Genomic DNA, 17,072 nt, shown 5'->3' with positions numbered 1-17,072 from the left:
GCTGTTACAAAGACTGGGATGTTTATGATGAGGGATCTCTGGACAACCTTGGGGCAGTAATAGAAATGCAAACGTCGTTAAGATATGCATTTAGCCGATTTATATTCTATATGTTGATGTATAAAGCAGCAAATCATTTCTTATTTTTATGCACATTAGATGAAAACCATTAAAATTGAAAACAGGACACTGTGCATATAGATGTGGGTGACTGGAACAGGGAACCCAGCTGTGTTGTTGAAGATGATACTTTGGCCCTTTTCAAGAAATCCTCTGATCAATTAATTATTACAGCTGAATATGCTAGAAGGGCTGAATGACCCTCTCTTTTTTTCCCTTTCTTTTGACTTTTGTACTTGGTACTTTTTGTAACATTAAAATGTCTGAAATGGCAGTGTGAAGTGGTGAGGAGATAAAAAAAATGCTGCATTTTTATAGTATTGAATAGAATAGTGGAACTGACAAGAAGCACTGTATATAACTAAAAATGCAGAAAGAGGACTTGACTACTAACCTTTCGCTGGACTTCCTGTTTGCTTGCAGTTTCGTGCCAGGCTAATTTTAAAGAACTTGGACGGGGGAGGGCATGTGTTTGAGTGGAGTAATGTAACATGTGGAGATACAATATAAGGTGTGGTCAGCATAAAAGGTTAAATGGAATCACAAGTTCTTATGAGGTAGTTTGAGGTAGACCTTTGATGGTTTAATTTTTGTATGGGCAGATGAGCGCTGGACAGATTTAACGTATTTTGAAACACATTATTGTCGGTTCCTTTTTGAGGCTGTAAGGACCTTGAATTTTAGGTTTGCTTTCTGGGATTTTGAGATGGTGAATGTAGGAATTGTTACTTTTTAATGATTTTGACCAAGGTCCAAGTATTTGTATGGGTAGTCATACAGTATGGGAAAATAGTTTTTGGTGTTTTAAGAATACAGTCCTCTTTGGGGCAATGTTGTTAAAACAGTGTTGTTTTTGTAGATTTCAGACCTGAACTCTTTGCTGTCTTGATTTGCACTTTAAACTGTGTTTGCTTCCATCTCCTCATATTTCAGTCTCTTTGGACTCCCTACCTCACCTTCTCTTACTCATTCTCCTATTTGTCTTTGTCATCTTTACCCTCTCTCTTTGCCCCACACATCTGAAGCAGGCTACAAAGCCAAAGCAGTTTTTTACTTGTTCCTTTGCAGCTCACACGCTGGCACAGTTCCTCACTCTGAATTTGTAAAGAGATAAGTACATACTGGATGTGAAGCCAAGTTCATAGTCAAGCAAAACACACATGGCAAAAAAAACTGTTACTGAGAATACCAGTTCATGGATGTGTCTGTATCTGTTCTTGCAGGCACGAAACATACAGACTGGAGAGCTGGCAGCAGTCAAAATAATCAAACTAGAACCAGGTGAGTGCTTTTCTTTCCTCTACAAAATAAATTTGTGTTTTTGTTTAAAAGGGTACAGTACTAATAAGGTGGTAGACATTGTACCTTTTGTGATGATAACATTCCTAGTAAAGATTTAAGGAAATTAAGAATTGTGGACAATGTACACAAATGTACATCACCTCTGGCTTTCAAAGAGCTTTATGAGTAGACTTATCACTTAAACACTTCTCTTAACTGTTAACACATTACTTTCAAACTTTACTGTTAAGTAAATTTTGAAAAGAATTGGGAAAAAGAGTTTTTGATTTTATATTATGTTGACCTGAAGTTATGGCCCTTTGCAGTTCATTTTCTGTTTAGCAGAGTTGTTTTTTTAAATTAATTTTACTTTAATTAAAACAAAGAAAGAAGCTTAAAATTAATCTGGTTTGGGAGAGAAGGTTTCAGCTTTGGCACGGAGACTGGCTTTGTTTGTTGCACTGACTGGAACTATCCGAGAATTGCTATGGCGTGGCTGCCTGTGAAATAAATTACACCTGGTTTTTGGGTTGTTCCCTGAAAGATGTATGTTTTTCTTCCTGGTCTGACCAGTTCTGCCTTTTATTGTCCTAAAAATGTGTAATGGCGGGCCTAAGCTGAAAGCACAAATACAAGAAGTTACAAGTCAGACTTTTCTTTTTTAAATGAAAATATGGCCTTATTCATAAAAAACAACAGTAACTATAAATTGAAACCCTTTATTAACCCAACTATTATTTAAATGTTAAGAGATCATACTTGCCAAGGAGTTCCATGAAGAGAGTTTCTAAAAAGCCAAAAATCATTATCTATTTGCATTCCTGTATTATGCATTACTTGGGATAGTCCTAAATAGTCGCACAAGGAGCTAAATTATTTATATTTTTACAGTTATTGGTGAGGCTTGAGACACCAAAGAAAAACCTGGGTTTCAATCCAAGTGTTTAATGTACTTTCTGAACACTTTTAACATAGAATGGCTTAAACCTCTGATATTTTGAGGCCAGTTTGTGATGCTAGCTTCAGGTATTACTCAGATCCTAAAACAAGGGCTGATTGTATGAGCTGGAGAAGGAAGTGTTTAACTAAGATTAGCTTGATTGGGTTTTTGTGCTGTGCAGTTGCTGTTCACTTGAGAAAACAAAATCTTTGCATACTGTGGTTTGTGTTGACTTTGGAAAGGAAGTGGCTTGGTTATGAGGTTTATTCTTGTAATGAGAAATTTTTGTCTGTAAATTAAATGTCTCATTTTTCTGCATTACTAGTGCAGTAGCTAATACCTTTAGAAATGTTTTAGTGACTGCAGTTTATAGAATATTTCACTCTGACATGTGCCACCCCAGCTATTTTTAAACTGCACACCCTACGTGCTGTGACGGTGATGGTAACTATATAATAATAATGTGTATCTTAAGAAAATTAGAATAACTTATCGTTAATCTTGGGTCGGGTTTTTTGCACCAGGAAAACCCAACAACATCGTTTTTGAATTTGGCATTGGTGACAAGATTGCGAAACCTCTCCCTGCTGCCAGTGCGTTTCTCCGGCAGGAACGACCACACGTGTGAAGCCAGCTTCAGCTCGGAGCTGGACTCGGGTGCGATGCAGAGCTCGAGTGTCTCAGCAATGTGCCTTGGCTTGGTTTTCACTGGTGCGAAGCCAGCCCTACCCTGGCAGTATGTGTGCACTAGTGAAGGTGTGTAGCTGAAAGACCCAAAGGGTAAAAAAAAATGTTTCACCTCTTTCTAAGCAGGTGACAGAAAGCTTTAAAAGCAATCATTTTTCTGCAGGAGAGCTTGTTTGGACTTTTTCTGGAGTTGATTGACGTTAGAAAAAGCAGTCCAGTTGAAATCTGCCGCAGTTGTTTTTGCAGCATCCGGCAGACGCGAGATGACTGTGGACCGCGTGATTTGTTTGATTTAACTTGTGATGAGACCAAATAATTCTTGAGGGGGTAATTAAAACATTCAAAGGACCACTTAGTGAGCAGTGTAAGCTATATATTTTTGAGCCTGAAAAAAAACTGCACTGAGAACTTTTAATAGAATTTATAAATTAGTAACAAGTTAATGTGGACAAAGGAGGACGTTTCACAGGAGCTCGTGTGTTTATTATATTATCTTGATTGGTTTCCTGAAAGACAGGTGCAGTATGCAGCTATTATTGAGGGGAGGAGACCTGTGGGCTATTGGTGGTTTGTCAGGCTAGGCTGTGAGCACTGAAGGATTATGGGTGTTTTTACTAAGCCACTGCAGGCCATCCAACCTGTGGGAGAAATCTAGTATGAGGATTTGGCAGACCTTTGATCGTTCCCAGATGGGAGACAACACTAAGCTGATTTGACACTGTTGAAACAAATTTCTTCAGGTGACTTCTGAAGTGGCTGAGTGGCTATTTACTGCTGTTCCTTGAAGCCCAGTTCTTTTGAGGCTGCTATCAAATAAAGGGCTTTTTTACACCAACACTTACTTTATTGAATCTGAAGAATTTCTAAACTTTTTTCCCTTGACAGTATTTTTATGACAAAGCAATATGCATGTTGCTATGAAAGACATCGGCTTCTAATGTTGATAGCAATGTGTATGTATCTTTTACTTCATCCTTGGCAGCTAATAATGATAACATGGATCATCATTTCAGTTATAAAAAGTAAAACTAAATACTACTGTACCATTTTAACAAAAAGGTTTTTCAGGTACAACATTTGTGTTGAAAAATTAATAGTGTAAAAATGTTTGTCTTTCAGTGAAAGTGTTATGTACTAGAATATTATGAAACTAATATAAAATGGATGTCATTTTTTTCTTTTCAAAGATTGAGGAGATATGTAAAGCAGTGTTGATTTGATTTCTTGGACTTCAGTTGCTGTTTCGCTCAAAACAGAAAGTAACATACTGGTAAACAGTATTTGTGGTGTCTTCGTTCCCAGTCATGAAGCTGATTAACTTAGCATACAGCCTCAACCTGGAATGGGAAACCTAAGGAAATCCAGGTTGATGCTTGGTGTTGGTGGAAGAGTAGGTGCCGTTACTTCCTCTGTACCTGAAGTTTCAAAAGTGTCTCAGTAAGGTAACGAGGGAAGACAGTGCTGCCCTATGAGTGAGACCTTAAACTCAGGGCAGCAGTATGGAGCAGTGGCTAGGGTTCCAGACTCTTGACCGGAAGGCTGCGGGTTCAAGTCCCAAGTCAGACACTGCCTCTGTGCCCTTGAGCAAGATACTTCACCCAAATTGATCAACTGTAGGAAAGTACCCAGCTCTATAAATGTTTGCAATTATAGGTCTCTCTGGATAAAAGCATGAGCCAATGAATTACTGTAAATGAACCTAACCACTTTTGCAATATTTTGGATGCGAAAGGTTGACCATTAACTCCAGTACGGGGGCTTCTTTATGCCTGGGTAAAGACGGGGAGTATTGAATGATTGTCTTCACGAAGAGCATTGTGTTCAGATTCAGAACATTCAAATGAATGTTGTTTGCAGCACAGCAGCAATCACGTGGTTGTCCTAATCCTAGAGATTAATTTTATTCTAAATGTCCTCCCTAGCGGGGCTAATTGTGGGATTCCTGGCTGGAGCAACTTCTGTCCCTACCAGTCTGCACATGAGTTTATTTTCCAGATGTTCTGGTGTCCTCCCACCTCCCAGAGACATGCTGACTAAGTTAATTGATGTCTGGGTGGTTGCCAGATACAACAACGTCCAGAAAGATCCTTAGAAAGCTCACTGGATCAGCCATCTATGAACCTAGTTAATGATTTTATAAATCTTGCAATTCTATAAGGTTTGTGATGCACAAGCATTATTTTATTTAGTAACAGAACACACTATAAAAGTGATGATCTGCAAATTTTGGGAGCTGATATGAATTCAGCTTTAATCTTTGTAAAACAGGGTTCTCTGTATTGAGCATGAGGCACTGAATGTTTTCTGCATAATTCTGCGATGAACTAAAATGAATAGTTATATGTGGAAGATCTAACTATAGTCCATGGCTTGCATGTTGCAGCAACAATAAACCGAACAGCGATGCAATGAAATTATTGATCAGAAATTGTGGATAGCCAGTGCAGTGTAACAGCAGGTAGGATTTATAGGGGTGCACTAAGAGGCAGCCTTCTGGTGACTTTGAACATTACCACTGGATCACTAGTGACCATATAGTCTAGATCTCAATCTGACATCTCAACTTAACAACAGATAACTCTCCCATGTCACTATACTAGGGCATTGGTCTGAAATTCCGGATCACAGAAAAGAGCACCACTTACCGGCCCTCCAGCACCACTTACTACACCACGTTTATTATTGTTCTCCATCCCTGAAGTCATCAGGCTCATCTTTGGGTGGCGTCTGAGCCTTGATGAAGATACAAAGTGGTACTGGTCACAAGATTGTAACTAGATCAATACAATGACTTAAATTTAAAATGTGTTTTGCTGTATTATTTTATATAAGTAATGCATAATCAGTTTGCCACCCAAGCTCTTTACTAGATTTTGCATTTCTTTGAGGTAGAGTGGCTTATCTTTAGATTAGGTGTAACCTACATTATAGTCAACCTCCTTTGCAGATACAGTGAAGTCGATAACAAGCTGCTATGTGTCTTAATGGGCTGACTTGGAATGAAACCCTTCAGACGACAGACACGCTATCTTTCAGCGGCTCTGCTAGTCCTTGACTCTTAATCATCATGCTGTATTAGACTCAAGTTGTTTTAAGGTTCAATTAATTTTGTATGAGTTGTAGTCATATGTAAAAAAAACTCTTTCTTTACCTTTAAATCTTTTCTAAAGTATAGAAAGAGCCATGATAAAGCATTATTTTACATAATGTACAGTATATTGGTAGTCCAATGTGTGATTGCAAAATCAGTTATTCATAGAGATGTGTAATGCTGGTGTATTTTCTGAGAAAACAACTCTGTGATCATAAAATTGATGACTGAAGAGTGTATTTTTATGGTGATACAACAGGGACATTATTGTATCTTTTGACACTTGAATAAAAATTTAAATTTCACTACCTAGTTCTTAGTTAATAAGTGAGGCATTGTGTTGATGTGGATGAAGTCCAGCAGGTTAATTCCTGTCTAACAGATTTATTCAACCTGAAGCCAAAGCAGACCAGTTTAATTCATTTTTTAATGCAGTGGCAGGAACCCAGGTAGTGAGCAGTGTTTATCAAGGGGATTCCCTATTCCTGACAACAAAAGTTATTTCATAACCAGGTTATCTGTTTACCGAATGATTGGTTTTTATTTGGGAACATGTTAATCATGACATTCTGTGACAAAACATAAGAGATTTCACTCACTCTGTTTATGACACAAAATAAATGTACTGGTTTTGTATTTCACTCATTGACATGCCATTAATTCAGCGTTTTTTTTTCCAAACAGTTTTATTTGCCCTAGTAATTATAATAAACTTCATTTTATATAGTGCCTTTAAAGTTGGCTTCTCAAAGCACTTTAAAGAATGTCAAGAAAAAAAAAAACAGGATATGCTCAATGAGAATACACCATGAGAGGAGACAGTAGCTACTGAATACAGTAGGAGCAGAGGAATAAATAACAGAACCAGTTAAGTAAATGCTCTTCTAAAGAAGAAGGTTTTGGGTCTTGATTTTAAAGGAAGGTGACTCTGATATCCTTAGGGATGGAGTTCCTGAGGTTTGGGACGCAGCATGAGAAGGCCCCATCATCCACAGAGTATAGGTGGGCTTGGGGAACAGATAGACCAGATGTAGAAGAGCAAAGGTTGCAAGCTGGGCAGTAGGACAATAGTAGCTCAGACGGGTACCGAGGTGCCAAGCCATACAGAGCCTTAAAGGTGAGCAGGAGGATTTTGAAGTCAACACGAAACCTGACAGGAAGCCAGTGCAGTGACTCCAGGATATGAGTAATGTAATCACTTGCACTAGACCTGGTCAGGATTCTGGTTTCCGAAGTATGGCTGCCCTTTGCCACACTTTGTCACAGTGCTGAAATAGCCTTTTCTGATCCATTTGTGCCATTCTGGTTATTAAAACAATCTCCAAGAGATGTGACATTAATGTATTAAAAGTTTATTGAAGTGATGTCATGTATGACCTATGAAAGCAAATCTCATACTGGAACATAATGAAATGTTGAGTTTTTCTAAATGTAGCCATTATAAGTGTTGTGCAAAGCTGTCATAGACTATGTTTGCCTTATGATATTGCAAATATAAAACGTCAAAGAATAGACTGGCGCACACTACATCTTAAGGTGGAGTGTTAAAATTGTTCTATTTAATTTGTTTCAAACCCTGCGCTCGAGGCAGAGGTTATGTCTTGAGGTTTCCATTTGGAAGGAATCACTGTATCTTTCCCTGAAACACTGCAGCTAACTGGGGCGTCATGGACATTCAGATATTTGTACGTTTAAAGGCAAGAGCAGCCATTTCACTGCAGCGCTTTACAGGAACGAAGCAGGTTCCTGCATACAGAAGTGCTGCGACACACAATACTGCTGTGTGCAGTTTCATCTGGGCAGAAATAGCAGGACTACATTTTACCTGACATAATCTGGCAGGTATTGGCCTAAATCTATTTTTATAGCTTCATTGCTGGAGTATTTCCGTTTCTGATGCAGTGGTTAGTGTTAACAAGATTTCTTGCTCCAACAGTAAGAGCCATTGCTCTGATTTCCCAAGTCTTGTATAAAAATACACATTCCAAGGCTGTCTTTCATACCAAACGTAAAATGCTAGTAATAAAACTGATGACTGCAATAAAACTGGGCCTTAAACTTCTCATTGTGTTGTGTGTTTCATTGACCTTTTTTTTTTACCCCAAACCATAAATAAACTGTTACTGGCAATGTGCGATTGGTTCCCACTAAACCCTAATGATTCAGTAATCTCCTTGTGATTCTAGATACAGCCATTGATTGGGCATTTTCTTTTCAAATAGTTCCCTTTTGACAAACTTTAGTTTTTGAAGCAAGCATGCTGGGTGAGTAATTGCTGATGCCCAAATGATGCCAGTGTCAGAGTAAAAAGTGCCTTATGGTGACCTGAGGACTGCCCCATGCCAGCAAGTGGCAGCGAGTTCTGCGTGCTATGAATGTATTTCAGTAACAGTTTACCGAAAAAATACTGGGTTTAAAAGAAACCAGCAAAGTTTCTTAACCTTTAACTGGGGCCTCATCTAGAGGACACAACTCAGGCAGGTTAAGGTACTTGTGTTATTGATGGGGCTGAGACTTGAACCAGGAGCCTCTTTTCCTCTGTTACTGGAAATCAGACTCTCTGCAGTCTTAAAACAGTGGGGTTCTTTCCTGGTAAATGAGCAGGTTAGACAGCTGCACATTAGTTGAAAGTACTGTTCTTGGTGTTAAATCTGCTGAATTTACTTTTTATTTTACAAACCTGAAGGACTCTACTCAATGATCTTTTCTATTTTATTTATGCTACTTAAGACCAAATATCAGTATTGTGTTTTCATTCTGTATTGTGAAAACACTGTCTTAATGACATAAGAAACGAAAAGCAAACTGGTATTCAGGGAAATTCAGGGGTTATTTAAGGAATCAGTCCTGTAGATGCTGTCAGTTACTGAGTTGTTCTGTTTAGCAGGGTACACTGTGGGCCCATGGGTCATTAGTAGGCAAGGGTATTACCTTCTGGATTACACCAGTGTTAAGCAGAATTGTTCAGTTCTTTGGTTCCTTGGAAACTTGGTGCAAATCAGAGAGAAGAATTAAATTGAATAGCAAGTTCTAAAACTTCCTGTAAAGTATCCTCTCTCCCTGTAAAAGTCCCTGATGGTGATTGTGAGGTGTAGAGATTAGGACTCTGGACTTGTTGTGTGTTCACATCCCAGATAGACATTCTTCTGTAATACCCCTGAGCAGTGTACTTTCCTCTAGTCAAATGCCCACCAAATACTGTAGGTACAAATGTTGGCTGCTTTGAATAAAAGTGTCAGCCAAATACATTGGTAATAGTATTGGAAAAATTGGGAGAAACACTTTGCACCACGTTGCAGCTGTCTGCAATAGAGTTGGTAACATGCATTCTGTCATTTAGTAGCTTGAATAGTCTTGAGATCTACTTCACAATTTAAGATCATTAATGTAAGAAAATCCACTAGTACAGCGAGATCACAACAGAAAAACACGAATCTCATTCTTTCACTAATAGGTTCCAGGGCTGCAGTGTTGCTGTTGAATTAATAACAGATGGCCTTGCATTTTTTGCTTTGTATTCATTAGTGTGTAAGTTGAGTTTGTATGCATCAATAGTCTAAAATACTGTATACAGATGTCTGTACAATTGATATAAAGTCTTTCATGTATTAATGGATAAAAACCGTTCACTTTGGATGGACTCATAATTAAAACTCCCATCTATTGGATTGTGTTTCTGTGGTTTACTGGGTAGAAAGCTCTAGGTCTGGCATAGTGAAAGGAAATACTTAGTGATCGCTAAAAATTACCAAGTAGCAACATGCTTCAGTTTATTTAAATACATTAGATGTGCTCTGCCCTTCATTACTATTTGTGATATGCAGTTATTTTTGTATCCATACAGAAATTATCTGAGGTTTTAATTCTTGGTAGAATTCATAAATAATAATAGATATCTATACATATTCTGGTCAAAATATTTGTAAAAAACAATTACTTTGATGTTCTGAACAAGGAGTCCAGAGATTAAAGAGTCTTTGTTACAGTAAAAGTAGTGAGTTCATGGGGGCAAATTAGTAATACAAATGTTTGAAAGTAATATTTGTCAGTATGGTATATTTCACATGAAAAGCTGACATACAGAAATGATGATAAAAAAAATTTAAGGTGTTGATAGAATGTTTTGTAGTAAATCTTCTGTCGATTAAATACCAGGTTATCTACACCATAATGAAGATTATGACATCTGGTTTGTGGCTTTTGAGTTACAAATATTTTTCTTATCGTTTTAACGTGTGAAGGTTGATTGCCTAATGTCTGAATTTCTGTTTATAAATATTTCTGCAGGGAAATGTGGTGAAACACTAACATTTTACTGCCAGATTGAGAGATTATACAGAATTAAAAAGACACTACAAAAAAGATGTCAATAAATAATCAGTATCTGTATATCAGCCTAGATGAAAAGTCAACAGGCGAGATGAGGCAAGTGAAAAACAAAAACTAAAAGTAGTAAAAGGTCACGTTTTTTCCGTCATTAAAAGTCCTCCTTTAAATTGAAACGTTCTATCTGGAAAGCATATATACACTGCATGAAACTTCTGTATTGAACCAGTAATCAACATTCATTTGCAGTGAGTAGAGGACTTTACATGTCTTTCCCAATACATATTGTATTAATGTTTATGGGAAAAATAGCAATGTGGCAGTGAATGTTCTAGGAGAGCTCCTGCTCTGAAGTATTGTATTTAAATCATGAGACAATGATTTTTGGCAGATAATAATGTGGGCCATTTTTTGACTAAGGAAATCCTCATTAATATCCCTCTTATCCATTAAGACTAGATCTTTTTTTAATTCATGTTAAAATGTGAATGAACTAGCCTTTGTGTTAGTGCTCTTTAAATCATTTAAGCCTGTATCCCTGTCATGTAGGGAATATTGTAAAATAATTCAAACTCTTGCATTAACTTACTGTTTTTCATTCCAGGGGATGACTTTTCCATCATCCAGCAGGAAATCTTTATGGTGAAAGAATGCACACACCAAAATATTGTGGCCTACTTTGGAAGCTACTTATGGTAAGGCTGAATTACCTTTGAAGAACTGAAATAGACAATTTGGTTTTATACACCATTTCCATTCTATGTATGTTTGCCTGATGGATTGTCCAGTTTGTGCACATTGTCTCCAATTAAACTTTTCTGAGTTATTGAGCAGCATTTCAGGACTAAAGGGCACAAAGCAAATACTGGTTTTGTAGCCTTGGAAGTTTTCAGGAATGCTTAAGATACATTTATATATTTATAAGTGTACAAATTGTAGTTTTTGGCCTAGTGTTTGTGTACTATCACTCCACATAGAGCTTTAACATGAACAGTTTGCTGGATTTTAAAACCCATAAATATGAACAAAAGATGAGTCGGACCCTGAAGCCAGACACCTGCTGCTTTACTTGCACTGTGGCAGTGGTTGCTTCTCGGTATTAGAAAACCTGGTTTCGTTACTTCTGAAGAATAGTTAGTGCAATGCCTAATTCCCTGTAAAGTACTGTGTCCCACCCCCACCTAAAAAGTTTGTCTAGCTCCTCTTACTGGAACTGGAACCCAATGGTCTTTTTATGTGTCTGTGACTCAGGGGAGATGCATGCATGCATACAGACAGTACCATGTAATTTAGCTATTAGTGCTTGTACATAGTAACATGTCTTGAGTGCTGGCAAAGTTTCTGCTTTGAAGGGCCATTTCTACATTCTTTCACATTAACTGTTGTTGATTATAGAATAACAAGTAGTTTATGATTTCATTTTTTATGTTTGCATTTTAATCATTTTAACTTGGGAAAATCCGTAATGTTTTTTAAATTTAGTCGTGTGAATGGTTTTAGATTGCAGTCTAAACAATGACAATGCCATTTTTAATTTTAGTAGTGTGAGTGCTTCATAGGCTAACTAATCTACAGTAGGTGAATCATAAACGTTGGAAGTCATGGGAAGTTCACAGACTGTATACTGTCAGTTTCACTTCTTTGAGTTCGGAACAGCTTCCTCTAAAATGAGGACTTGATTGAAGGTAACTATTGTGGTACATAACTTCATAACTCTTCATAACGTAACACTATTTTTTCGAAGTGCAATTTGATATTTATAGCCACAATGCTCAATAAAGATAGAACTAGCTGTCCTGGATTCATTATTTCAGGTTTCTTATGTACACCATACTGTGTAAATGATTTCAACAATTTCTGTGATTGACATGAAAGTTGCAAGTTTAAAAGCATCAATGGCCATAGTTTAGATATAAGTCATCAAACTATTTAGTGATCTGGTTACATTTTGCTGTTGCTGTTGCATGCAGCTTAGAGACCAATCCATCCTCATGGATCATTCTGAAAAAGGGCATTAGTTCTGTGTCCTAGACAGGACAAACACGAACCACACAGTTCGTATGCAGTTGTTTATCATTCTTTATTGGTGTGCAAACTGTAGATTGACAATTATTATTTTTTAATCAGATAGTTGAATAGTTGTGCTTGTTTGAAACTTTAAATCTCTGGCTCATCATTTTAATGCTGCATTACAGATTTATCGGGTTGCAAGCTCTTCCCTTTTCAGAGTGATTAAGCATTTATACATATGATACAAAGAATTGTGAAACAGTCTGGACTTAAATCCAATGTATCCATTATGTCTTGTAGGATTATTATTACTGAATCCTATATTGTAAAAAGTAACAGAAAAGGGTCTCTTAAGTATCAGCACAACTGTATGTTTTGGTAGTGTCTCTGGATATTATTTAACAAATTTAAATCCATTTTACATTGTTATATGAATAAGAACGTATTTTCTCCAAACATTATCATAGCAAGCAACAGCTTAATTGGAATGTAAAGAGAAAATATGAAATTGTTTTAGTTCCTGTGAGTGCAGACTTTGATATTTAACTTGATATTTGAAATTTTGGTACAGTGCTGTTCATCAGTGAGCAGAAGTTCAGGTTAACAAAGAGTCACATTACAGCCTAGTTCATTTCTTGTGCCTCTTTGATCTAATCAGGTTATACAGCAGTGTTTGCAAAGTATGAAAATTATTCTACACAGAGATTGCTGACAAATGTTGGTTCCTCTTACCAAAGATTTTTTTCCATAAATGTGTATATTAATACATATACGTATATGCGCATCCCTACTGGCATGGTTGTGCAGGTGATAAGGAATTCATAACGTATAGAATTTGTAGATGCCCAGGGAAAAAATATTAATAAAAATGATTCATACTCTGCTCTAAAGTGCTTCAGTTTTCTCAAAAATGTTTGGCAACTGATTAAACATAACTGAGTAACTTAAAAAGGATTCTATCTTATCAGTCCTGGGATGATGATAATTTCTAAAGTCTCCTAAAGTCTTTAAATAGCTGAGTCTCTGGACATTTTGGGCACTGGAAAAAAAAGAACTTAATCAGATAATTCAGCACTGCTTTCTCAAGACAGTCTGTACTGTTTAATAAATCTGCAAATAACTCGTATTGAAATATGGCAAAAGTTCCTTTGCTTTTGAAGTTTGCACTACACAGAATTTCAGAAAAAAAAATGTTGTATCATGTGTATAGCCTTAGAGATTTAATACCTTTCATTTCGGGGAAAATTGCAATTCCTCTTACAGAAGATAACAAAGCATGGGTGATTGAATTGAGTCCGATGGATGTTTTTCTCTATATAACTACTGTACGTACTGTAGTCAAGAAATACCTGAATTTTCTATAGAGTGTATTGACTCATAGTATTTTTCCTACAGAAGTTTTCATGTAGCTGTTACCATTATCCAGAAGCTCTGTTTTCAAATCCATTGATATTTCTCTTTTTTGTTTGAGTCTTAAACACATGACACTGAAGGTTCTCTGCTCACCTGAATCAATGTGTTCTTTGTTCCCCACACAACAGCCGGGAGAAACTGTGGATCTGCATGGAATACTGTGGTGGAGGATCTCTGCAGGATATCTACCATGGTAATGCAGCCTCCTTTCGTAGTGTGTTCAGATAATAGAAACTGAACAGGGGTTGGTGAGGTTTCTGTGGCTCAGTGCTGCTATAGCATTCTACCCACTGCACTAACGCTGTTTCTCAGGGGACATATATATTCATGGTTTAAGGGTGAACTGATCAGTTGATTGCAATAGAAAGGTCCATATCATCTTATTTCCCCAAGATATTCTGGTATCAGTATAACTCCTGACTTTTCCGTAGTGTAGATGAATGTTCCCTACTGTTCTATTTCAGATATACTGTTTATACATGCGCTCATTTTTAATTACTAATTGATAAATTCCCACTTAAAAATACACAAGGCCTTACTGTTTCCTTCAATGTGCACTCTGGTATGTGTGCTTTTTTAAGCTGCAACCAGTGTAGCTGCAATATAGGCCATGACCGATATCTTAGACCTTTTTATGTTTGTTTTTAATAGTGACTGGGCCTCTTTCAGAACTTCAAATCGCCTATGTCTGCAGAGAAACTTTGCAGGTAAGAAAATAACTTTGATGAAAGCGGACTGTACGATGTTAAAGAAAGAGGAATTTGGAAGATGGTATAAATTAATCTGTTAAACTGGTTTGTTTAAAATGCTTGAATATACATTTTTGATACTTAAATATGTATGTTTCCATGGTTTTTAATTGCAGTACATATCCTATTAATTTTAAATTAACACTTGTCATACGTTTGCATAACAATTAATTTGTAATGCAGAAAGGTTACTTCTGTATTTGAGTACATTGTAGAGCCAGAGTCTCATTTTCTGTCATGGTTGGGTGTTGAGCCGTGGAATGTTTTTTTTAATTGTTTTTCCCTTTTACAGGGCCTCGGTTATCTTCATAGTAAGAACAAAATGCATCGTGACATCAAGGTACGATCTCTGTGAGTTTTCAGGTGTACTTGTACTAAAAACGAGTGAAGGGTCAGCTCAAGACACAGAGGGTGCAGAAGACTGCAAAGCTTGTTGGAATACCAGTCATGCAGATTAATGTTTTTCAAAGACAACTGCTGCTCTCATTTGTTACATTTTTTAAAGAAATTGCAAACCGCTGGTATTGTGATAAATTTTCGATTCCGTTGCTGCAGAAATGTGAGGTGAAGCCACAGGAAACCAGAGTTGAATGGTGTGAGCAATGAAGGATAGCCACGCTGGGGGAGTGATGTCAATCTGACACGGTTCTCATTATGCTTGTTTTCGAAAGCTTCCTATTCCAGCTATCATTGGCACTTATCGTGGTCTTGCAGCGTTTGTCGGTGTGTGACAGATGACTTCGGGCTTGTACTCACTGTGCATGCCATGGCTGGTGTACATCCTGTTTTCTTTCAGTGGCTACAGGATGCACACACATCAGACTTGTCACTCAACACTGCTGCGTATCTGTAACACTTGAGCCTGTTTTGCCTAGAGCTAATTTGCACTTACTACACCATATCTTGACTCAGAAGATTAAGAACAACTTCACACTTGTTTGGATATCTTCTGAGCCGCTGTACAGTCCTGGAAACTGGAAATTGTGTTCCCCCATTCTAGATGACTCTATTGACATTGAATCATATTGTTTACCATGATGGTGATGGGCTCAGTTAACTCTGTTGTATCTCTTGTATTAGTATTTGCCAAGCACAGTCTTAGGCTTGGCTTGTGTGCTGTCTAGACCAGACACTGCATGTTTTAGATGCCACAAACATAGCATGTTTTCATTGTCTTGGTGTTCTTAAAAGCTGGCATAAAGAGGTTTAAGAACCAAATGAATGTGGCTCCAGCAGATAGATTTGTTTTGTTTTGTGTTTCAAAGAGAAGGAGAATCAGCAATTTGTGTAGATGAGACAATTATGAAAGTGGAAAGGTCAGTGAGGTAATCTCTGAGCAAAATTATACAATCTGGCCCTGACTGAAATTCTCACTTTTTCTCCAAATTTTAATTAAAATTTAATTTTGAATGTAATTTCTTACCTGATGACCTGGAACAGAAAGTTGTTGTAACATGAAAATCCTGGTATTCAATACTTTTTAACACAAAAATTGTTGAGTGTACTTTATATATACTCTATATAGTAGGACCGTGAGACATCTTTGCAAATGTTTCTAAATATGTTCTGTAATAAATATTTTGTGAACTCACCTGTGGTTTAAACAACCTAAAGGAGCAACTTCCTGTACCCTTTTATACGTTCTTAAACTCATGAGGGGATTTTGACTACTCCTCCACGCCGAACATTTATACAAAGTTTTACAAGCAAGAGGAGGCCTTTTGGCCCATCTGGCACATTTATTCATTAGTAGCTTGTTTATCCAAGGATTATGTCCAGCCTTTTCTAGAGGGAAGGCAGAGTATCAACTTCAGTAACATGGCTTGGTAGCTTGTTCCACACTCCTCCAAACGTTTGGGTAAAGAAGTGCTTCCTGTTCTCCACTCTAGTTCATGTTTCACAGTTCATTCTAGGTAGACTTGGTCAGTGCCTATGAGGATTTTCAGATTTCAGATCCACTTGTAGCCTTCTTTGTTCAAGATAAAAACAGGTTGAGTTCTTTCTGGCTGTCAGTTTAGGCTGGTGACTTTCAATAACATCTATAATTTGCTGAGACTATGTGAAACAATTATATGACTTGAAAACATAAGAATATTAATTGCATAGCTATTATTACAGGGTAAGCATAAATTTGAGCATTGTGTATTTATTTACAAACATTTAATTGTACTTAATCAGGATTATAGACAGGCTACCACACGTATGAAGTTTAAAGCCACAGATGAGTAATGTCTTTGAGTGGCAGTGTGAAAGTGGGAATGGCATTATGAGTGTGGGTGTGTCTTCAGACAAGCTTGAAATCATTCCAATTCTACACAGTCCAGCAAGGGATTTCAATTTAAAATAGCAATGCTACCTTAAGAAGCACTTTTATATCTTAGAAGGATTTTCAAAGTTGCATAACAGTTGAATTTCTAATTTTACCCATTTGCAGGTGTTTTGTGTGTTCATATAC

The 17,072-nt window shown here is 37.1% G+C and overlaps 1 protein-coding gene across 3 annotated transcripts in view; it reads left to right on the top strand.

The window, feature by feature from the left end:
• Window positions 1-17,072, top strand: part of map4k5 (mitogen-activated protein kinase kinase kinase kinase 5) — a 62,637-nt gene that overhangs the window by 10,192 nt on the left and 35,373 nt on the right. For all 3 annotated transcript variants that reach the window (XM_088648273.1, XM_088648271.1, XM_088648272.1), the window contains exons 2-6: window positions 1,344-1,401; window positions 11,050-11,140; window positions 13,997-14,061; window positions 14,520-14,575; window positions 14,910-14,957. In XM_088648273.1, coding sequence (XP_088504399.1) covers window positions 1,344-1,401; window positions 11,050-11,140; window positions 13,997-14,061; window positions 14,520-14,575; window positions 14,910-14,957 — 318 coding nt within the window. The remainder of the gene's footprint in view (window positions 1-1,343; window positions 1,402-11,049; window positions 11,141-13,996; window positions 14,062-14,519; window positions 14,576-14,909; window positions 14,958-17,072) is intronic.

The sequence above is a fragment of the Lepisosteus platostomus genome, chromosome 10 (assembly GCF_059453375.1).
Source record: "Lepisosteus platostomus isolate fLepPlt1 chromosome 10, fLepPlt1.hap1, whole genome shotgun sequence".
Taxonomy (NCBI): Eukaryota; Metazoa; Chordata; class Actinopteri; order Semionotiformes; family Lepisosteidae; genus Lepisosteus; species Lepisosteus platostomus.
The sequence above is the reverse complement of the archived record's forward strand: the minus strand, read 5'-3'. Positions and strand labels throughout refer to the sequence as shown.